General features: G+C 36.1%; 2 protein-coding genes across 3 annotated transcripts in view; one reads left to right on the top strand and one right to left on the bottom strand.

The window, feature by feature from the left end:
- Positions 1-6,003, bottom strand: part of LOC128248904 (cilia- and flagella-associated protein 65-like) — a 217,453-nt gene extending 211,450 nt beyond the window's left edge. The window contains exon 1 of the mRNA XM_052971189.1: positions 5,832-6,003. The gene's annotated coding sequence lies outside the window, so the exon portion shown is untranslated. The remainder of the gene's footprint in view (positions 1-5,831) is intronic.
- Positions 6,004-6,228: 225 nt separating this feature from the next.
- The window catches only part of LOC106867312 (rho GTPase-activating protein 26), a 98,464-nt gene continuing 79,711 nt past the window's right edge, over positions 6,229-24,981 (top strand). For both annotated transcript variants that reach the window (XM_052971010.1, XM_052971011.1), the window contains exons 1-3: positions 6,229-6,323; positions 14,242-14,342; positions 21,647-21,815. In XM_052971010.1, the coding sequence (XP_052826970.1) occupies positions 14,250-14,342; positions 21,647-21,815 (262 nt within the window). In that variant the 5' untranslated portion in view covers positions 6,229-6,323; positions 14,242-14,249. The remainder of the gene's footprint in view (positions 6,324-14,241; positions 14,343-21,646; positions 21,816-24,981) is intronic.

The raw sequence follows: 24,981 nt of genomic DNA, 5'->3' as shown, positions 1-24,981 counted from the left end.
GGTGGGTGGGGGATTTACAAGAGGGTATCAAGGGGAGGGAGAGGGAGAGGGAGAGGGAGAGGGTAGACAACATCTCTAAAAATTGAGAAGGGTTGAATGGAGGAAGGAAAGGTTTATATATATATATATATATATATATATATATATATATGTATATATATATATACACACATATATATATACGTATATATATATATATATGTATACATGTATGTGTATATATATGTATATATATGTATATATATATATATATTTACATACATACATATACATACATGCGTACGTGTGTCTGTATGGATGGATGTTTGTGTGCATGAGTGTGTGTGTGTACATAAGTATATCATTCCATTACTTTCTGGAATAGTGGAACAGAGAGAGAGAAAGAGAGAGAGAGAGATAGAAAATGATAGACATACATGAAGCTAGAGACAGAAAGATATGAATTGTAAATAAGAAGTGGATTGACAGTGGAAGATTTTTTTTTCTTTTTTCAATTACCAAAGCATAACCAGATTCATGTACCCCAACGCTTACTTTCACACACTTTGAATTACTCAGCAACAACAACTAGGATCATGTCAGTTAAAAAGATTTTCAGTTGGGTTTATCACTACCTAATGTAAATGATAATGAAATTAACACAAAGCTGGCTGTCTATTCACAGCTTTATATCCACCCATCATCTTTCTTTGACAAATTGTATCTACAATGAAGATTTATTTCTTGAAAAAAAATTTGCTTTGATAGTCTTTAAATTGATTGAGAAGGTAGGAACATCTTAATTACATTTTACTCTCTTGGTATCAGTTTTGAAAATGGAAACTTCCAGAATAACTTCATCTTTTTATTAGATCAAATAAAAATCCCATAATACACAGTGTTTTATCAATTTATTTTTTACTCAACTCAGAGAAAGAAAATCATTTGTGATTAAGTAAAATTAAGTTGTTGTTTTTTTTCTCTTTTCTTTTAATGTACATGACCAATTTCACAAAGATTTTATGCTAAATGGCTTAGTGTTTTCAAAAGTTATGCAATCTATCAAATTATGCAATTATCCACAATACAAAAAGCAGGATTGGCTGTATTAATAGGCATTATAAGTTCTTTGTAGATGTACATGAGAACTATTTCTTGCTTTTCTGTAACTTGCCAAACTATGGACATAGCATATGATATAAAAACATATATTATGATGTAAATTAGAAATAGAAACAATAGTCTAGACTCTGTGTGTGCTTTAATGGCTACATTAACTCTAGCATGATATAATATATATATATATGTATATCATCATCATCATCATCGTCTCCATGCTGGCATGGGTTTGACAGTTAGACTGGAGCTGATGAGCCAGAGGTTGGTGCTGCCTTTCATCCTTTCAGGGTCGATAAATTAAGTACCAGTGAAGCACTGGGGTCAATGTAATCGACTCATCCCCTCCCCCAAAATGGTTGCCCTTGTGGTAAAATTTGAAACCGTTATTGAATATATATGCAATCATTAACACAAGGAATCCTGGGGAAACATTCCCATGGAAACATTTGTCAAGAGTAAACATAACATGCCAGTGCAGCACATCTCTACAGCTGAGTGAACTGGGTTAACGTTAAATAAAGTGCCTTGCTCAAGCACACAACATACAGCCAGGTCTGGGAATCAAACTCGCAACCTCAGGATTGTGAGCCCAACACTCTTACCACTGAGTCATGCACCTTCACACACACACATATATATATATATATATATATATATATCATCATCATCATCATTTAATGCCAGTTATATATATATATACACTCAAACACACACACACACACACATATATATATATATATATCATCATCATCATCATTTAATGCCAGTTATATATATATACACTCAAACACACACACACACATATATATGAGATAAAGGAAAGTAGACTTGTATCTTTTGTGAGATAACATGTTTTAAGTACACTGACTTACTGAGATAAAATTTGATTCAGTGTTATTGCTTTAGGGTATTTTTCTTCTCTAGCAAGTAGCAAGCTATTCTACCGTGATTTCAGTCATTGGTCTGAGCCGATAATATTGAACTTACTATTTGGCTGCTATATTATTATATCGACCTCTGGAGAAAGGCAAAAATATGACCCCCATGGGATATTTCAACTGAGACAGAAAACAGAAAGTAACCAAATATCACAAGATGCCTTTTTTTCTTTCTTTTTGTGGAGTTTTTTCCTCCGTTATATGTAAAGAAATAGAAAAAGAGAAGATTGAAAAATGTGATGGGGAAGGGGGAAAGAGAGAGATAGAGAAAAAAGGAAAGGATGGAAAAGAACAAATATAATGAAAGTGAAACTAAGTCAATGTAAATAGGAAAGAGGAAGTAAGATAATAGAAGGCAAGCAAGAGAAGAAAGGGGGAGAGGGGAGAGAGGGAGGGAGTGAGGGAAAGTGAATGAGTAAAAGAATGAAAGGGTAAGAGAAAAGGAAAGCTAGAAAGAGATAGTGGATGGAAGGTTGTTCTCAGTCATTTGACAATGAGGATTCTTCTGTTTGATATCAACTGAATTACCTGCTCCTGTAGTTGGATGATATCCATAGTCTCAGCTGGTCACACCACGGAATCTATCTGGAAAGTCTAATGGACAGACATGGGTGGATGGATTGATGGATGCATGAACAGACAGACAGATGAACAAACAAATGGATAGATGAATGGATGGACGGATGGATGGACGGATGGATGGATGGGTGAATTAGCATGTAAGTGTCTGATGGATGGTTGGAGGGACAAACAGATGGATGAATGGACAAATAGATGGATGGATGGAGGGACAGATGGATGGAAGGATGGATGGATGGATGGGTGAGTGAGTGGATTAACATGCAAGTGGCTGAGCATTCCACTGACATCTTCTTTTACATTTTACCTTTTCCTTTGACTTATTCTAGATGATGGGCTACAACCATGTTGGGGCAGCACCTTGAACAGTTTTAGTAGAACAGATTCGTCCCAGGATTTCATTTTGAAGTCTGGTCCTTATTCAGTCAGTCACTTTTGCTGAAGTGCCACGTTATAGGGGTGAAGTGATGGATGATGAGGGGACAAACACAAGCACAAAGACACACACACATTCACATATATACATATACACAAACATACATATATGTGCATTGTGTGTTTTCTCGTCTACGTTTTGTTTGCAATGTCCTGTACCCAGATATGCACCTATACATACAGGTGGATGTCGGTCTGCACATACCTGTACGTATATATGCATATACTCATTTACCATTTGTTTTTATATATATATATATATATATAAATAATACAAATAATATGTGAGTATATGCATATGTACGTACATGTATGTACATACCGACATCTATATGTACATATAGATGCATATCTGGGTACAGGACGTCACAAAAAAACGTGGACAAAATGAAAAACAGAACATAAACAGAGCACAGAAAACAAACAGGCCACATAGAGAATATTTCCTTCATCAGCTGCCCCTATTCTAAACTAAGCATTTCGAATATATATATAAATGTGTATGTATGTGAAGGCACATGGCTTGGTGGTTAGAGCGTCAGGCTCACAATCATGAGGTAGTGAGCTTGATTCCTGGACCAGGCTGTGTTTTGTGTTCTTGAGCAAGATATTTTATTTCATCTTGCTCCAGTTCAGTCAGCTGTAGAAATGAGTTGCAATATCACTGGTGCCAAGCTGTATTGGCCTTTGCCTTTTCCTTGGATGACATCAGTGGCGTGGAGAGGGGAGCCTGGTATGCATGGATGACTGCTGGTCTTCCATAAACAATCAAGCTGCTAGTATATATATATACTAGCAGCTAAGCCCAGTTTCACCCGGTCAGTTTGGATGATGTGGTTGTAAAACCTGCTTTGTGTAAGCATTTGACTTGTTTGAGCACACTTACATTAAAAAACATTTTTAGAATGACTTTTTCTGTCAAAATCTAAAAAATAACTGACCAACAAAAAAAAACCCCAACCAAATCAAATAATAAACCCAAATACTAAGCGAACAAAGATGAACCATCCCACTTCCATTGCGCTTGCACACACGCACACACATTCACATACCCCCCTTTTACATACACACATATATTCACACAGTTGAAATGCTGTTTGATTTATTTTTTCAGCATACACTACCAAGTATGACATCACCCCTTCCTTCCTTATTCATCTATCACCCCTTCCTTTCTCATTCATAAACACAAGAGTATTATTATAGTAGATTATCTCGGTGACCATGGAAACTATGAAAAGTACAAAGCTCAGCATCACCACTGGATCATTCTACACATCTGTGTGATTTTTTGCGCAATTTCACCCAAGACAAGAAATAATCGCCCATGTTAAATTTATATGTATATATATATATCATCATCATTGTTTAACACCTTCCCTGCTAGCATGGGTAGGATGGTTTCACAAGAGCCGGCTAGGCAGAAGCCTGCACCAGACTTCTGTAACTCTTTTGGCAGGATTTTTACTGCTGGATGCCTTTCCTAACACCAACCACTCAGTAGAGTAGACTTAGTGCTTTGTATGTGGCACAAGCACAGGCGAGGTCAGTTTGGCAAGGTTTTTACAGTCTGAAGAAATGTTGCTCAGCATTTCATATAGTGTGCTAACAATTCTGCCAGCTCATCACCTTAGTAGTAGTAGTAGTAGTAGTAGTAGTAGTAGTAGTAGTAGTAGTAGTAGTTGTAGTAGCAGCAGCAGCAGCAGTATACAAGTTAGAGGTTGTGATGGTGAATGATAATGCTTGTGGTGTATTGCTGTACTCAAGAAGATCTGCCCACCACAACAGAAAGGAGATCCTAAAACCAGGGTGTCACAAAAAGCATTGGTATGAGTGCTGGTGCCACATAAAGAAAGCACTGGTGATGATAAAAAAGCACCCAGTACACTCTGTAAAGCGGTTAGCATTAGGAAGGGCATCCAGCTGTAAAAACCAAACCAAACCAGACTATGGAACCTGTTGTGGCCTCTGGCCTTGCCAGTTCCTGTCAGGCCATCCAACCCATGTCAGCAACATTATTTCAAATTGTACAGAAACCTTCTTTGGGGATTTCTAACCATCAAAGAATGTTTCCTGGATGTCTTCAGTATATATAAATGACCAGGTTAGGGTAAGCAAGTAAAGCTTTAAATGACCAGCTAATAAATATTTATGCATTTTGAGTACATAAATGCATTTTATTTGCATTTACAATTATATCTTCATCCTTGAAAGAAGAAGAAGAAAATTCTTTCTATTATAGGCACAAGGCCTGAAATTTGGGGGAGGGGACTAGTTGATTACATCAACCCCAGCTGCCTGGTACTTATTTCATTGACCCAGAAAGGATGAAAGGTCAAGTCGACCTCAGTGGAATTTGAACTCAGAACATAGCGGCAGATGAAATACCGCTAAGTGTTTCTCCTGGAGCTGCCATAGTAATAATAACAATAATAGTTGGAGAAATTGGGACTGACACGAGGGCAGAGCAAACCCAAAAAACTGCTCTAATGGGGACAGCAAGGATTTTCAGGTTGGTGCTTGGGGGTTGAGTGTCTTCCACGTTAAGTTAACATCCAAGTAGCAAAGCTTATGGGTTTCGGAAAGAGACCCTGTGAGACCTCTGACAACAGATTGCTGTCTGCTCTCACAGAATCGACCAGAGTAAGTAAAATTTAAATGATGACGATGATGATGATGACAAATGTAATAATAAATAATCGTTATTGTCAGAATAAAAAGTTCCATAAAATTAAAAAAGTGCAAGTAATTTGGAGGGAAAAAAATCTTCGTCGTACTCACGTAAATCTTCCAAATTTCGAAAATATTTTCAATATATGTAATAAATCCAGAGATGATAATACTTCAACTAAAGCAAATAACAAATACTAAAAATTCGTTTATTCATCGATCTGAGATTAACTGATTGATTGGGTGAATTGTGACTTTATAACAAAACAATTACTACATTAACTGTTGCTTGGCATTAACTGTTGCTTGGCAACCACAACCTTAGCAAATAATGATTGTGTAGTTTCGTATTTTCTATTAAAATCGAAGACAAAACCCTTAGTTCAGTTATGGATAGTATTTTATAGCTTTTTCATTTTAAATATTATCATTAATAACATTATATCCATGAAGTCATTCCATTTTAAAGTTATTATAACTTTATGTCACTAGGGCATTGACTGTTTCGATACTAATAAAAGGAAGTAATAAACGGCAGCTAGCTTTACAGTATTCCATGTGTACATTTGCAGTCGTCGTTTGACGTAATTATAATAATCACTGGTAAAGTTATATTTTCTCATATTTTTCGATATTCTGTTTATATATTAATATAGGGTGAATGTTCACAAAGAAAAATCAATAATTTATATTTCTACTTTTTTGGTTTTCGAGCTACTTGTTACGTAAAACACGTATGAGTTTCGTGCGAGGTTCAACTTCACACGTGTATCTGTTGTTTGACTGTCTTTATACAGGTTGGCCACAAAGTCTGGGTCCATGGGGATTAACACATACTTTAAGAAATTATTATTTCTTATATGTAATTGTTTATGTTATGATTTTATTTACTCCATGTACCCAGACCTTGTGGACACCCTGTAGAATATACGAACAAAATAATGAAATTTGCGTGTATTCAACAATAAAAAACATTTAGTATTGCTATTTTTCTTTGAAGAATGAAGATGTAAATGCAAATAAAATGCATTTTCGCTTAACCTGATCATTTAAAACTGTGAGGGGTTTTACTTGTCTACTGTACCTGGTCATATATAAAGAAGACGTCTAGGGAACATTCTTTGATAGAAATCCCCAAAGAAGGTTTCTGAAAAATTTGAAATGATGTTGCTTTTTATCTTATTTTTCTTTGTCATTCCGCGTGTTGACAACGTGGCGGAGGTAAAGATCATGGACCACACCCCCTTTGGGACTTTTTTTTTTCCGAATCTGCAAAAAAAAAAAAAAAAAGCATTTCAAAATTTTAACTCACCCCACCCCCGTCCCCCATCAATTTCTTAAATATTTACCGTTTTGAAAAATTGTTTTGGCCGAAATACGGAGATTACGATTCTGGAAAAAAGATTGTCTACTATTAAGCCCTGGACCAACAAAGTCTTGTGAATGGATTTGGTCGATGGAAACTGAAAGAAGCCCATCGTATGTGTGTGTATCTTTGTTTTAACATCTTGTGACAATTTAAACGTACATCATAGTCATACAAATGTTCATACCAGTCTGGCTATGGGGAAATATTACCTTACTTGGAAATAAGTGAGGGTTTCGACAAGAAAGGCACCTGACCATAAAGTAATATCTGTCTTAAATTCTATCTGTCCCATGTAAGCATGGAAAAGTGGATGATAATTATATATATAACTGTTGTCCAATGCAGTCATAGACTAGGCATTTGTTGTGTTGCTGGGGAAGAGATGCTGTGTTGGCTGTTATATATGTTACTGCTTTCTACTATATGCTTGTTGTTGAAGTGATGGTCTCCATCATAGATGATCTGTGCTGGTATGGCCATGTAATGCATATGGATAAGGACAGCTGCATCAAGAAGTACTGATCTCTAATTGTGGAGGGAATGTGTGGAAAGGGTAAACTCAGGAAGACATGGGATGAATTGATGAGAAAGGCTCTCCAGACATTGGGTCTTGCAGAGGTAATGACAATGGACTGACTCTTTTGACAGTTTGTTGTGCTTGAGAAGACATGTCAAGCTAAGTAAAATGCATTCCTTTTCAACTGAGTGCTCCTAATCTTGCAAGCTGGTGCTATATAAAAAGCACGCATGCTGGTGCTGCATAAAAATACCCAGTTCACTCTATAGAGCCGGTGGTATTAGGAAGGGCATCCAGTCATGAAAACCAATAGCCTGAGTAGCTCTTCAGCTGGCTGGCATGGAATTATGAAGATTGAATGATTGACACTTCATCGCCAGCTCTCTCCTGTTTTTTTCCATTCTCCATCTTGCTCTTGCAGTCTTCCACTTTCTCTCTCTCTCTCTCCATTTTCTACCCCTCAGGCTGGTTAACATGCAGCACACCCGTTTCTGGCTTCAATTTTCATCACTCCCTCTCTCTCTCACTCTAACTATGTATCTCTACAGTAAGACATCTGTTTTTGTCTCTCTGTCACATGCTAACCTTTCATCATCTGGAACAAGAGCACCTCCAATGTCACATCCCCTCCCAAAGGATCTTTGCCTTGCAAATTACTTGTCCACCATACTCACAACCATTTACACATATGCACTTAACCCTTTTGATACCAACCCAGCTGAAACCACCTCTGGCTCTGTAGTACAAATGTCTTGTTTTCATAAGTTTTGAATTAAAATCTTCCACTAAATCTTAGTCACAATTTATGTTCCTAACACTAGCTTAATGATAACTAAGTTATTTTATTAAATTCTTTGTTAAATTTAAAATTGAAAGAAACACAGAGCATCTCAAAATAAATTCAGTAACGAAAGGGTTAAATCCTATCATTTAAAAAAAATTTAGTAATACACTGGATTGTGTCTGTTTGAGTAAAAGAAGGGATGGTTACTGTTGCAAACCCTAGGATTAAATAGCCACAACCTCAATCATTAGCATGAAAGACAGAAACTTGATTGGCCCACCACATTCTACCAGCCTTTAGTGTAAATGGCTGGTTGCTACAGTTGGCAGTAAAGTATGCTCTGTGGTTCCTGTTTACTGAAGCAGAGGAAGGCCATATTCATAACATTTACATGTCCTCCCAGATTGATATGGTTATTATTCAGTTTGTACGTCTGTATGAAAGAAAATGTTGCTTGGTAGGAAGGAATTCCAGTTGTCCACTTTTCAGACATAGTAAGCTAGAGCAGTAATTTGTGTGAGGTCTGAAAAGCAAAACAATAAAAAGGAGGAAAATGGGTATATTTGTATATACTCATTTAATGGTCCCAGCTATGGCCATGTTGAATTAATGTCATCAGTGCTTCAAAGCTGCTGCAGCTTTTCTTCCATGGCTGGTATTTATTTGGTGAAGGAGAGACTGTGATGCCTTTCTCTTCATATTTGTCTTCTATTGTGATGTAGGACATAGAATGTCCAAGGGTTGTTTGAATGCTTGACATGTATTCCATGCAAATCTCTGGTATTTTGCGAAAGCATGTTGCAGAATGGTAACTTTTTGAACCCTGTGCTACCACACTATGCACTTCTAACATAGAATGGAGAAGATAGAACTTGATGCTGTGAGACTTCATTCAGAAGTAATAGAATAATACTTCTTCTCTGATTATTTGATTTAAATACCTGCCATGGAAGATTGTCACTTCATTCATTTAAACATTAAGGATTAATGCCACCACCCAACCATTTTTTTCAAATTCTTCAATTTCACACAAGTTTTCACATTCATTACTATTTCTGAACTTAGAATAATTATTCTTGGTAGAAAACAAACGATAATCGGCAGTAGATGTGGTGATCTTCAGTATATGGAAATTAGTGATAGAATTTCTCTACCATTGCACTGACGTGTCTGTGTGGTAAGAAGTTTGCTTCCCAACCACATGGTTCTGGGTTCAGTGCCATTATGTGGCACCTTGGGAAAGTGTCTTCTGCTATAGCCTTGGACTGACCAAAACCTTATGAGTAGATTTGGTAGATGGAAACTGAAAGAAGCTCATTGTCTATGTGTGTGTGTGTGTGTGTGTGTGTATATATATGTATATATATATATATATATATATATATATATATATATATATATATATACACACACACACACACACATGTGTATATGTTTGTGTCTGATTGTCCACCCCCCCTGCCATCACTTGACAACTGATGGTGGTGTGTTTGTGTCCCTATAACTTAGCGGTTCGGTAAAAGAGACCAATAGAATAAGTACTAGGCTTAGAAAGAATTAGTCCTGGGGTCGATTTCTTCAACTAAAACCCTTTAAGGAGGTGCTCCAGCATGGCTGCAGTTGGATTACTGAAACAAGTAAAAGAATAAAAATTATTACAGCGACTAAATGTTGATTTCTAATAGACATAAAGCCACAGGTTTTAGTGGAAGGACAGTGGATTAAATCAATCTTAGTACTTGAACTTTATTTTCTTGACACCCCTCACACACACACACACAGACCTGCCCTTACAAGAATGAAAGTGAAGATTGATCTCTGCAAGGTATTCGGTTTTGGCATAGGTGCCATAGGTATTGTGTGCCATACATGGTAACTAAAACTTATAGGAAAGGCATCCAGCTATATAAAACACTGAAAGAATTATCATTACCATTGTTATTCATTGCTGTCGGCATTGCTATTGCTTTTATGACTCTAATTTTCTATAATCTAACAATGAGATTAATTTGATTCTATGTTCAAATCGAAAGGAATGTTTTGTTTTTCTCTTCTTTGAGAAATAAATGAATTTTCTAGCTTGTAGAATAAATTTCAAAAGTAGTAGTGCATAGGAAACCTTCTGTGAAATTGAGTACATCCATTAAGAGTCGTTCAGAACTGGAAGAGTAGTTATCTTTAGTTTTTAAATCAGGTATATCAACAATCATCCTTAACACATAAGGATTTAAACCTATTGATCAAAGGGTTGATGTTAGTCTAACTGTAAGGATAATATCATCAAAAATGTAATGATGAGTTGTTAGTAAAATTGTTTTTTATGCTCTAATTGTTGAGGGCACCTGTGGAAGGGGTTGAATCAGGAAGTAGTGAGAAACGGTCTTTGGATGCTGGGCTTCAGTGAAGAGATGACAAAAGACCATGACTTCTGGCAATTTGCTATACATCAGAAGATAGGTCAAGCTAAGTAAAATCACGGCCTTCCATACATACTGGCATGTCATTTATGGCCATTGCCCCACTCCTTCTGCCCGTTGAGAGGTTTTTGTCTTGCAGGTGCTGGGTGCCACGTAATATGCACTTCTTCCAGTGCCACGTAATTTGCACTTGTGCTGGTGTCACATGGAAACGCCCACGCTTGATAGCATGTAAAAGGCACCCAGCACACTGCATAAAGTGGTTGGCATAAGGAAGGGCATCCAGCCATAGAAACCATGCCCAAACAAACAATTGGAACTTGGACAGCTCTCCGGCTGACCAGCTCCTGTTAAGCTGTTCAACCCATGGCAGCATGGGAAATGGGCTTTAAATGATGATGATAATGAAAGTAAAATTTATCATTTTACTAGTTTCAGTCATTCAACAGCAGCCATGCTGGGACACACCTTGGAATTTTTAGTCAATCCCAATACTTTCTCTTTTAAACTTGGTACTTATTCTGATGACCAAACTGCTAAATTGGTTGCTATCTGTCTTTTTTGCTTCCATATTGATGTTATTTAAAGTTATTTTAAAATTTGTTTTCATAGAGATTTTTAAATTTTATCTGAGAGTAGAAAAATATTGTTGATTTTGATTTCTGCTTTTTCTAGAATTAACTTTTTAGCATTTCAACTGGCCGTTTTATGTTCAAACTAGCCAGATCTGACCTCTTACACTTACTCTACAATGTCATTCTAAAAATAAGCAATCACATCATTGAAATCTCAAAGCTTTGAGATAATGCATGATTAACATTTGACAGAATAATCCAAATGCTTAGGGGTTAATTTATGGCGTGTTTGAAATATGCTGTTTTTGACCATGCACTTCTACCAATGTTTTTGATCGTGCAGAATAGCTCTCCAAATGATTGTAAAAGATTTTCTGGAGGACACAATTTTAACTGAAGTACTTTATTTACATAAATTTCTCAATCATATTTAAAACTAGAGATTTTGATGAAATACTGATAGTCCTGTATAAAATTCACCAAAATATAACTACTGCATGAATTTGGATGGATTTGAATTAAATTTGCTGATATAATAATTGTTGGTGTATATTGCCAATGTGGGTTGTACTTGCTGTAATGTCATTTTCACTTGCCTGTAAGTTGAATACTGTTAAGTTGATTACACATATTGGCTTATATTTACAAGATACTGATTCCTTGGGCATCAATTTCTTAATTAAATTATTTACAAATAATGGTAAATAGCATCATTGAGTTCTATATATCACTGCTTGAGGTACAAATGTTGTTTTGCTCGAAGATTATAGGAAGAATAATCAGGAAAATCTATTTATCAAAATGCAAAAAATTGAAATAAGATAAACAGATGTGGTGAAAATGGAAAGTTCTTTGTAAAATGAGGTCAAACTTTATTTCTTGCACAGAAGAGTGCCTAGTTCCAGTTTTCCACCCACATTTTTCACCAGTGCTGGTGCCACATAAAAAGTACTCAATCCACTCTGTTAGATGGTTGGTGCTAGGAAGGGCATCCAGCCATAAAAACCATGCCAAAACAGACAAGGAAGCATAGTGCAGTCTTCTGGTTTGCCAGCTCCTGTCAAACTGTCCAACCCATGCCAGCATAGAAATAGATATTAAATGATAATGATGGTGATCACAATGAGATATATATATATATATATATATATATATATATATATATATATATATATATATATATATATATGATCTGCACTGATTTCAAGTTTGTTTCATTCATCTCTTTGTAGATAGAGCTTGTTGGTATCACTGTTTTTGTAGAAGTTTCCTGTTGATGTCAGGAGTTTAATGTCTATAGAATGTGTGTGTGTGTGTGTGAATGTGTACAATCTTCATCATTTTAATGTCTACTTTGTCATTGTTTCAAATTGGTCTTGACATCTTGCACTAATTGAAAACAAATGTTAACATCATATAAACATTGATGTTAATTTTATCAATATTCCATGAAAATACATCTGGCCATTGTACTGTTCATGTTTGAAGGGCTAGGAGAAATATTACCTTGTTTGAAAAGAGGCAAGGGTTAGAAAGAGGAAGACCATTAGACCATAGAAAATTTCTAGGCATGGAAAACCTGATTTTAACCCTTTAGCTTTTAAAACCAGCCATATCCATTCCAAATATTTTACACATTATAATTTTCAAATTGCCCAGACCTTACCTCTCACACCTATCTTACAATGTCATTCTGAAAAGAAACGATTACATCCTCAAAATATCGAATTTATTAGATAATATATGATTAATATAAAACAATGTGAATAAGCAAGCATTACATTTGTCAGAGTAATATAAATGCTAAAGAGTTTAAATGATGGTAACTATGAACATGATGGAGAGTATAGTCAATTGTATTGACCTCAGTATTTGACTGGTACTTGATGTTATCAACACTCCTCTTTCATACACACATACATTTCGTTGATCTTCATGGGAATTTGAACTCAGAACTTAGTGGTTTAACCAAACACCAGAAAGCGTTTTGTCCATCGTTCCCATAGCATTAGTAATAATGTTTCTTTAGCGAGAAAGTCAATATATAATGAACCTAAAATTATTTTTGGAATTGAAAATAAGAGTAGGCTGTTATTGATCTGAAGCTAGCTTCGTTGTATTGAAAAGTATTGGTAAAAGTATCTGTGCAATTTCTTGGATAATGTTTTCTCTTTTGACTTGTGAATACTGACTATTTGATAAAGAAAGTTAATGATATAAATTTTGTTTCAGATCTTTATCTAGAGCTATAGAAAAACTTCATGCGATGGAATTCCGAGTAGTCAATTTAGCAATTTGAAAGACTGCTTAAATGGATAGTTTCGTGGTGTATTTGCATTTTCTTAATATTAATGATAATAATAATAATGGCGGTTGCTGCAATAATAGAAATGGTGGTGGTGGTGGTGATAATCATGAGGATGACAATAATGATAAAATGTTATGTGTGTATATATGCAATTTTCTGGGGGTTTTTTTTTGTTTTTTGTTTTTTAAGAAAATGAGAGTTATAAACTGGTCTGACAGAAGTCATGTGTCAGACAGCCTCTACATGATATGAATAAAATACGACCTCAGTAGGCAACTATTTTTCAATGTGGCTCAAGGGAATGAATAAGAAATATGACTACTTAAACAGTTTGTAGCCTCAATGCTTGTTTCATAGATTACTTGATCTAAGAATTTATAGATATAGATATAGTGTGTCTGTGTCTGTAGAGAGATACTAGCACATATACAGAAACATAGATATATATATATATATTCATATAAGCATGCATACACACACATGCACACACACACAGCTTTTTACAATTTCTTCTTGCAAAATCTTTTTATTTGTTTATTTCTTTCCTGTAGATCTAAAAATGGGCAAAATTGGGTGCAAACGATGGCGTTTTCATAACTCAGCAGTTAAGTCGGACAGTAATCCTGCAGACACAAATTCTGAAACAGAAAAGGTAATCAGATTTTCTTTTTGATTTTGGAGTAAAGTGTTTATTTGTCTGCATGTTTGCAAGCATGGCTTACGCACTGGAACGATGGAATGGTTAAGAAGTTTGCTTCGCAAATGCAACACTTTGGGCAAGTGTCTTCTATTATCCTCCAGGCAAACCATATCTTTGTCAGTGAGTTTAGTGAACGGAAACTGTGTAACAGCCATTATTGGCAATTCTCTGCTTACATCAACCATGAAGTGAAATTTTAAAGTTTGAACTAGAGATAACAAAACTTAATGTTTTGAGAAAAATCTATCCCTCATGTTTTAAATAGTTGTGGAGTTTTTCAAAAATTTTCCAAACCAAGTCATAGTAGTGACCAAACTAAAACATGGCAGCATTTATAGGCTGCACTATCCTACAAATTATTGCCATATTTATGGAGAGATTTTTAAGAAATCTAGATGGAGAAAAAAAATTGCTTCTTAATGTTATTTGTCTGCAACTCAGTGAAACTATTTAGAAATTTCTGATAGTTTGCTCTTAGCCAAATGAAGTTACAAAGTATGATTAATAGCCAATTCCTATGTCATGTCGCATCACATTTTTATGCAAAATGTCTCATTGGCTCCCAATTGAAAATAAATTTTTGATTAAATTCTTTTTTGCTAAGGTAAGAAAGTGGTTATCTTTCAGATCCAGGGCCTGAAGACTGAAAATACTCATTTCTTGATGAAATTATTCTTGTTACCTCACATCACAGTTTATGTGATGTGACATACCTCTCCTGGTTGTCAAGCAGTGGTGGGGGACAAACACAAATAGACACATATACAAAGGCATCTTTTCAGTTTTTTTTATCTACCAAATACATTCACAAGGCTTTGGTCGGCCCAAGGTTATAGAAAACATTTGCCCAAGGTTCTGAACCTGGAATCATGTGGTTGGGAAGCAGATTTCCTACCACACAGCCACACTTGTGCACATTCATCTTGCCATTGATACAAACCTGATAAAAAATTGGTTATCTTCTTTGTGTAAAGAAGCTTTTTTCTTTTTTTATGGATGATCTTATCAGTAATCAAGTAGGGAAATTAACTGGAACTCTACACATTGGAATTACTGCTATATATGCCATGCCTAGACTGGAGTCTGTGGTTAACTTCACATGTCATAGAGCTATCATTGAGAAATTTCAGTGGACCTTCGAATTGAATCAAGACCTGTATCATTTCTACAAAAAGCCTAAGAAAGATAGGCACAAGTGTGTCTACGTGGTAATAAGTTTGCATATCGACCACAAGGTTCCAGGTACAGTCCCACTACATGGCTCTTTGGACGAGTGTCTTCTACTATAGTCTCGGGCCAACCAAAGCCTTGTGAGTGGATCTGGTAGACGGAAACTGAAAGAAGCCTGTTTTGTATATACATGTGTGTGTGTGTGTGTCTTTGTGACTGTTTATCCTCCTCTACTGCTTGAGAACTGGTGTTTGCATGTTTATGTCACCATAACTTAGCAGTTCAGCAAAAGAGATTGATAGAATAAGTACCAGGCCTTAAAAGGAAAATAAGTACTGGGGTCAATTCATTCAATTAAAATTTCTTCAAGGTGGTGCTCCAGCTTGGCTGTAGACTGACTGAAAAAGAAAAAAAGAAAAAAGGGAAAAAGGGAAAAAGATCTCTCAATAGGCTACATTAAAAGGATGAGAGGAACTGCTGGGATCTAAATGACCCCAACTATTCAAAATTCATTGTAGAATGACTACAGCAACAGGCAAGCATCATTGAGCAAAAATTAACTGTTATCCCCACAGCCATCAGAATCACACAGCAGATAAGAACTGGACCAGATGAGTGGATTCTTCTCCTGCAAAGAACTCACTCATATGGATTATGGCCATTGCAATAACAATAAAACTGAGATGAACATGCTGCCATTATATAAGAGTGAGCAATGACAAATTATGAACAAACAGAATTGAGATCCTAAAAGCAATATGCCACATAAAAAGCATTGGCGTGGGTGCTAGTTGCCTGTAAAAACACTGATGTTGGTGCCACATAAAAAAGCATTAGTGATGGTGCCATGAAAAAAGCACCCAGTACACTCTGTAAACTGGCTGGCATTAGGAATGGCACTCAATTGTAGAAAGCAAGCCAAGAAAAAAACTATGGAACTTGGTGTGGCCCTTCACCTTGCTGGTTCCTGTCATGCCATCCAACCCATACCAGCATAGAAATGGATGTTAAATAATGACAATGATGATTCTGATGATGAAGAAATAGAAACAATGTGAGAAGAAGACAAACAACTAAATTCAAGCAATGCTTAACTGTCATAGAATCGCATAAGAGAACATTAACCACACAGATCGAGAGAAAACCTGCTGACCTAATGTTATCTGCAATGGACCAAATAGCTAAAGAACAATTAGTTGAGATTGAAAATCTCAACTTTTGGACAGTGAATATTGTTATATTGTGCTGTGATGACCATTCCCCAACAGTTTGGAGTAGCAAAAATCAATCGCAGTGAGAAGAAACAGCTGAAATGGATTAGCTTTCTCCAGACTAGTGTCTGCAGACTCAGAAAAAATATTGGACAGCTAGACACTGCTATTAGGTGCAGAGTGAATAATAGATTCACAAACGGCCAGCTGCAATTTTATGTTAGATTATCTGAAGTTCGTTGGGAAATGTTGACAAGAAACACTAACAGGCATGTTACTTGCACTTAAGCCTGAACTTTGATAAGTGAACGATTTCTTTATTAAAATAAAGAAAAACCTTTGAGAATGGGAAGCCATCAGGTGTAAGTTTTCAGTAAACTTTGCAACCATCCAGGGTGTGAAGTTTCTTCCTACTGGGTGATCTGGAGTTGTGTTGAGGAGGGATCTGGAATATAAATAAACACAACCAAAATGCAATGTGGTGAAATGAAGAGGAATGGATCAAGAATGAGGAAGTAAGTAGTAGTACAGAGCCACAGTATGATTGATAAAAGTGTAGATAGGTGTGAGAAATAGGGGGACAGTTTGTGGGGTGAGTAAAGGATGAGTGTGCATGTGTGGGGAGTGAGACAGATAGAAATGAAAGTCAGAGGTAGATGACATGGATGAGGTGAGTGTAAAGTAAAGGGAAGTGAAGAGCAATTGTGCCATTTATGACAGATCTGAGAAGTCGTTAAGAATAATGGCAAATACAAGAGGGTTTGAAGGGAAAGGTATGCCAGTCATAAGATGTAGTTCAGTGGAACGCAAGAGAGAATTGGTGGCAGAGAAAGAGTGATTGGCGGAAAATATAGTGAGAAAGGATGATATTAAAATTGAAGGATAGATGTCCAAAAGAACTGGTTCCATGGAGACAGAGATGGCTGGTAGAACAAATGTGTTTGGAATATATATGCAGGTCTGCTCTCATGTATTTGAAGTGGCTGAATAATTCCATAGTTAGAAGAGTGATGGAGAGGAGACTTAATCCATTCCCTGGTTTAATACCACCATCTGCACCTTGATTTCCTTTGGCAGAGCTCACTCTGTTGTAAGCGCTTGAGCCTTAACTACTCCTTCCCTCTACCAGTGTTGGAAGACCTGTAAAGGGTCTCCCTCCCCACCCACCAAAAAATAAAAGGAAAGGAATTTCTCATCACAAACACTTGCACTTTGTCTTTCACTTTCTGTTGCAAGCATTTAGGCCAAAACTGCAGTCTGAGAATAGCTTCCTCGGGGGCCTTGCAAAGGGTCATGCCCACTATCCTTCCACCTTTGACTAAACCATTAAAAAACAAAAAAAAAAAACAATTTTGGCCCCAGGCTGAATCGCTACAACAAAAATAGCTTTCACTCTTCTAAGGTTGAGCAAGTTTTTTAGCAGCAAAGGTATCGGAATTTAAATACTATTGCTCTAACTACATCAACCTTAAACTCATATAGAGAAATATAGACATGAAAATGTTATGTAGAGGCACAATGTCTATAAAATTTTACATTTATTTGCCATAATTCTAAAATTCTATTTGAAATTATGACTCTAAGTTATCTCTAGTATAACATGAACAGTTTTTTTCCCAAAGTAGTGCTCATTATGGTGTAAATGTTAATGTTTTACTTTCTCTGTTCTTTTTATAACATCTGTTATTTATAATCTAACACGTTTTACATTTGTTGACATGACCGTCATACACATGCTCAAAAGCTCTGTCTCTGCTTGCATTTTAACAGAATCTTTTCCTTTTACCCTTTGTGTATCAAGGTTAAATGGTATTATACTTACATTCACTACAAAAACCTGTCGTTGTTTTTAACCCCATGTTAAACATGGCCAACATACATCTATGATCAAATTATTCCAACTGTCCAGCCTATCTTTTTGGGAATATCTAGCTACATCTGGCCTTCTTTATTTTAAAATGGTTCGGTGTGACTTTAGGGTGGGGACTTGGCTATTATTTCTAGCTGATTCGTTAACCACATAGATTCTTTCTCTTCCCACAATGAAATCCATGCTAAATTATGGTGCCTGTCAGCACTGCCTGCCCTGTTTGTTGTCTTTGTGTCTAAAAAGACATCAGTGTGATTAAAGATAACATTAGTGGATATACATACGTACATGGATAAATGCTTATATATATGTATGTGTGTGTGTGTATAAGTATATATGTGTATGCATGTGTATATGTACAATTATATATAAATGTGTATAAATATGTGTAAGCATGTGTGAGTATGTATCTATATGTATGAATCTGCATATGCGGGTGCATACCCTTTTCATACATAGATACATATTTCCATATTTCTGCACATATATGTGTTCCTATGTCTGTGTATCTGTGTGTCATTTACAAACTTCTGTTTTGTTAATTATAGATGATACATACAAGTAAAAGTTAAAGTAAATTCCATATACATTACAATGTGTCCCTGTTATGAACTTGATTCACATCACATTAATTGTATTGTATTGAAGAATCTGCACTTCAAAGTAAATGAAAGTCTTCAGAAAAGGAAGAGAGAGTAAAAAAAAATACAGAAAAGTAACATTTCTGTAATATTTTAAAGTGAAATTTCAAATATGACATTGGAATGACAAGGAAAAAGAAAAATAACAGAATTAACCAAAGCTGTAGAAAGCAAACCACATAGGGTTATATTGTATGAAAAGTTGTTGTAGATAATGACAGATTAGGGTATATAGTGGAGGAGATGTGAGTAATAGGGGTAGATAGTAAGGGAGAGTGGAAGAGAGATGGGGTAGACATTGTGGGAGGGAGGGATAGGGGTAAATGGTTTGGGAGAGAGGAGTGGAGATAAGTGTTGATAGTGAGAGAGACAGGGTAAATAGCATGAGAAATAGGGGTAGATAATGTGGGATATAGGGGCAGATTGCATGGGAGATGGAAGAGGGGAAGATAGCATAGGAGATGGAGTAGTAGATAGTCTGGGAGAGAGGAGGAGAGATAAGGGTTGATAGTCTTGTAGACAGGGTAGATAGGATGGGAAATGGAGGTAAACTGTGGGTGGGTAATGTAGGGGATAGAGACAGGTAGGTAATGTGAGAATGAGATATATTGTGGGAGACAGGGTAGATAGCATGGGAAATTATGGTGGGTAGATAGTGTGGGAGATGAAGGGAGGGGGGTAGATAGTGAGGGAGATATTACTAAGTATAGCGTTTTGTGAGTGACAGGGTTATGCAGTGTAGGGTTTTGAAATACTTTGTGTAAGGGGAGACAGTGTGAGACAAGAGTAGACACCATGGGAGGTAAGGGGTACATGAGATGAGAAATAGACAGTGATAAAGGTTAAGAGATGCAGATTTCACACAAGCAGCTCATTTATTAATCAATAATAAATTGATTTTGTAGGGTATTGTATCCTGTACTCCACCTTTTCCTCTGTATACATACATACATAAATGTGTGTGTATGTATGTGTATATATATACACACACACACACACACACACACACACATATGAGTAGTTTAGTTTAATTGAATCATTGTGAAATAATTAACTGTGATTCAGAAAGCCACTACAATACGAGTTGGAAATGAAAGAATGAAAGGAAAAAAAGAACAATGAAGTTTTATACTGTTACTTTATATTTCACACTGTATGTGTGTGTTATATATATATATATATATGAGAGAGAGAGAGTGATGTATAATGTGTGTATGCATATACACATGTATATACATATAAAAGTAAGTGGATCAGTTTTGATAATGACTATTCTGCTTGTTCAAACAAAGGAACCACCTTGAATTATCCTGTGGGTGGATGAGTATTTCACTGGGTCTTGCACTCTTGTACCTCTAACATAATCTTCAAGCAGTATTAGTGTGGTTCCATATATGATAAGGTTGGTCCTTTTAATTTACTGGAATAAGCTTACAGGCTTCTATGTAGTTTCCATCTACTTAGTTTCTTCCATTTACAAAGCTTTGTTTGGTTTTTATCCAAAGATACTTCTATGTAGTGTAATGCAGAAGAGTTGAACCTTGCACCTCATGATTGTAAAGTGAACTACTTGACCAGTCAACCATACCTCTATCTATCTATCTATCTATCTATCTATCTATTTGTCTGTCTGTATGTATGTATGTCTATTTGTCTGTCTGTTTGTATGTCTATCTACTATCTGTGTGATATAAATAAACATAGTTGATAGCATGTATGTGTGTACATGCATGAGTGTGTGAACAAGTAAAAGCTAGTAGCACTCACCATATTTAGTTGCTGTTTGAGAACAGGTTGATTCTTATTGTTTAAGGTTTCATGTTCTGTGCCCATGAAACTTATACATACATGTATGTGTGTGTGTGTATATATATAAAATATGTATGTGTGCTATCATTTAACATACACTTGTTTGACAGCGATGAAACAGATTTTCTATGATCAGATACACTTCCTGTCTCGCCAACTCTCACCTGTTTCCAAGCAAGGTCACATCTCTCCTAGGCCCAAACAATCAATATTAAAACAAGATCTCACTCACACACACACACACACACACACTAATATATATATATATATATATATATATATATATATTATGCATAGAAGGCTCATGGCCTAGTGTATAATGTATTGGGTTCACAAACCTAAAATGGAGGGTTCGATTCCTGGATTAGACGATAAGTTGTGGATTCTGTTCTATACTGTTCTAGTCTATTCATTTACAAAAAGTACCAGTCAAATCTTAATGCAACTCTTTCTCATTGTTAATGGATGACAGGGATGGGGGAAACCAGATGTGTATTCTGCTTGGGTTTCTGTGTATGTGTGAGTTACATCAACACTATTTGTTGTTTGTTACAGGCTGATGCAGGACCAGTTATCATGGAGAGCAACATCTTTGCTGGTTTGAATGCAAATGTATTTGATGCAGTTATCAAAAATTCCAACAAATCTTTTAAAAATTCAAAAAACCAATCACAGAAAACCAAAAAACAGAAGTTCCAGGAACGAAAGGAATACTGGCAGAATCGTAAGTATTTGGAACGTTACAAAGAAGCAGTAAAAAAAAACAAAAAAAGAATCAATGAAATAATTTATTAATGAATTTCTTTACTTTGCCTTTTTTTTTCTTTCAGTTTAACATCCATTTTCTCATTCTCAGATTCTTTTATTCTTCCTTCTGCTCTCTTCAGTCCTTGAACTATGCCCATGCTACAGCTTTGACTTTGAGGTTTTAGTTGCTTATATTAATCCCTTTTCCAGTACTGTGTCTGCTACTTACTTTATTGACTTTGGTGAGATTTGAACTTAGAGCATAGAGATGTAACCTTGTGGTAACAAAGCATTTTGCTTGATGCTCTTTCGATTGTCATCAATTAACTAGGATCTCTTTTTTTCTTTGTTCTGTGGATTAAAGTTACTGCTCCTAAACTTTGGTGGCCCTCCAAGACTTGTAGCTAAGAAAAAAAAAAACAAATAGAAGCTACATGTCTTGTGTTGCTGCTAACCACTGCTTTAGTTCCTTAGTGTTCACTGGACTGTGAACAAATAAGGCAACTCTTCTGAGGTGTATAACTGCTAAGCATTTCTTTGGTGTACTAACGATTCTGCCAGCTCACCGCCTTTAATAATCCTTTCTACTTGAAGGCACAAAGCCTGAAATTTGGTGGAAGGATCTAGTCAATTACATCAACCCAAGTGCTTCACTGGTACTTAATTTATCAACCCCAAAAGGGTGAAAGGCAAAGTTAATCTCGATGGAATTTGAGCTAAGAGTGTTAGACAAAATGCCAATAAGCATTTGGTCCAGCATGCTGATGATTCTGCCACCTCAATAATAATAATAATAATAATAATGATGATGATGTACATCTCTGATCACGAGCAAGAGTAGTGAGAGAGCATCATAGCCATGTGTCGAAAGGAATTCTTTATGGTTTGAATAATTCACCCCTGGGAACATGGGTGTTTTGTTCATCATTCTTAAATAAACCTTATTCGGCGACCTTTTGAGCATGAAGAGCTACTTGACCTGAAGAAAATTCTAACTGGGCCCCACATGCAAGGTCATCTGCTGTTTATCTTGATATGAGATCACCATGTCATGCACACATGGTTGTGATGTATGTTCCAGGTGTACCATTATCAGACAGGTAGTGATGATGGGTATATTGGGCTTTGTATATTTGTGTCCCAGTGTCTCTTTGATGGCATGCGCTGCTCTCTCACACAATAATAATGGCTTCAAATTTTGGTCTAAGACCAACAATTTAGGGGAGGTGTAAGTCAAATTGCATCAACCCCAGTGTTCAACTAGTACTTTATTTATCAACCCTGAAAGATGAAAGGCAAAGTTGACATCGGCGGAATTTGAACTGGAAACATAATGAACCAGAAGAAATGATGTAAAACATTTCTTCTGACGTTCTGACAATTCTGCCAGCTTAGCATTTTATACTGATAATAATAATAATAATAACAAGAGCACTCAGAGAGCTCAAACTTCTGCCAAGGCAACACCAATGCCCTCTCAACGATTAGCCAGAGATGATCTTTAAAATGAGAATATCTGAAATAAACTCGACTGCTCTCACAAACGAGAATACTAAAAATGAACCTGACCACTCCCAAACATTAAGTAAAAAAGAACAGGAAAAATAATCCAGAATCCTTGTCCCATGCCGGATCGATCCCAAAATCTAATCAGTTTGTGCTAGTGACGAGGCCAAACATCCCTGAAAGTTTCATCCGAATCCATCCAGTAGTTCTGAGATATCTTGTCCACAGACAAACAAATGAACATGACTGAAAACAATACGTCTGCCTTCAATAAGGCAGAGGTAATAATAATAATAATAAGGGGTGTTACCTTAGTTCACTGGTAGTGAACAGCTGACGCCAAAGGACATCTCCAGCATTAGAAGCTGTGCAAAGACAAAATAATAATAGTAATAATAATAATAATAAGGGGTGTTACCTTAGTTCTCTGGTAGTGAACAGCTGACGCCATAGGACATCTCCAGCATTAGAAGCTGTGCAAAGACAAAATAATAATAGTAATAATAATAATAATTGTTGTTGTTCCTACAAACACTAGCAAAAACCTTCAGCAAAGCTGACTGGCTAAACAAAACTAGTTTATAATAAAGCTACAGAATGTCATTTTGGTTCAATGGATTATAGATTCCGGTGAAATTGGTTTTAAAAACTTTGAATAAGCTACATAACTTTTGTTCAAAAGTCCATTATTCCATGGCTAGTAATCATGTCTACTTCATTAAAGAATTAGGAAAGTCAGTCGACAATGTTAGTAACTTTGCTGGCCTAGTAGTAGCTGCTAGAATCCCATTTTCCAGTGAGACATTTTGTTTGTAGTGCTAATAATAATAATAATAATAATAATAGATGGTTTTATAAAGTTTGAGTTATTTAACCTGAGTGTATAAGACACAATGTTGTTCGAACATTTTCTGTCAAGTCATCAATTATGTTTTCATTTTTAGAATTTGAAATTCTCTTGGGGTGGGGAAGGAAACAGAAAGAAATTGGTTTCTTTAAAAGACATCTGAACCTGACTCTACCTGTTGTTGTGGTTGTCTTTTACATTTGTTCGTGTTTGTTGTTGTTGTTGTTGTTCCTTTTCTTTTGTTGAAACCATCCCAAATACAAAAAACGTCTAAAAGATAAAACAAAACAACTACATTAATTAATTAATGTAAAAATAAAAAATAAGAATGTTTGTCATTCTGTCCGACACAATGTCCATTCTTTCATTGACAATTTCACCTGTGAAATAAATCAGAACAAACAAACTTATATAGAAATACATGCACACATACACACACACACTTTCTTGTGTGTGTGTGTGTATATATATATATATATATATATATACCATTTTGAGCGTGGCCGTTGCCAGTACCGCCTGACTGGCTCCTGTAGGATTTTCGAGCGAGATCGTTGCCAGTGCCCCTGGACTGGCTTGTGCGGGTGGCACATAAAAGACACCATTTCGAGCGTGGCCGTTTTCGTGCGGGTGACACGTAAAAGCACCCACTACACTCTCTGAGTGGTTGGCGTTAGGAAGGGCATCCAGCTGTAGAAACTCTGCCAAATCAGACTGGAGCCTGGTGTTGCCATCCGGTTTCACCAGTCCTCAGTCAAATCGTCCAACCCATGCTAGCATGGAAAGCGGA

This window comes from Octopus bimaculoides, chromosome 10 (assembly GCF_001194135.2).
Source record: "Octopus bimaculoides isolate UCB-OBI-ISO-001 chromosome 10, ASM119413v2, whole genome shotgun sequence".
Lineage (NCBI taxonomy): Eukaryota > Metazoa > Mollusca > Cephalopoda > Octopoda > Octopodidae > Octopus > Octopus bimaculoides.
This window is presented reverse-complemented; position numbering and strand designations above follow the sequence as displayed.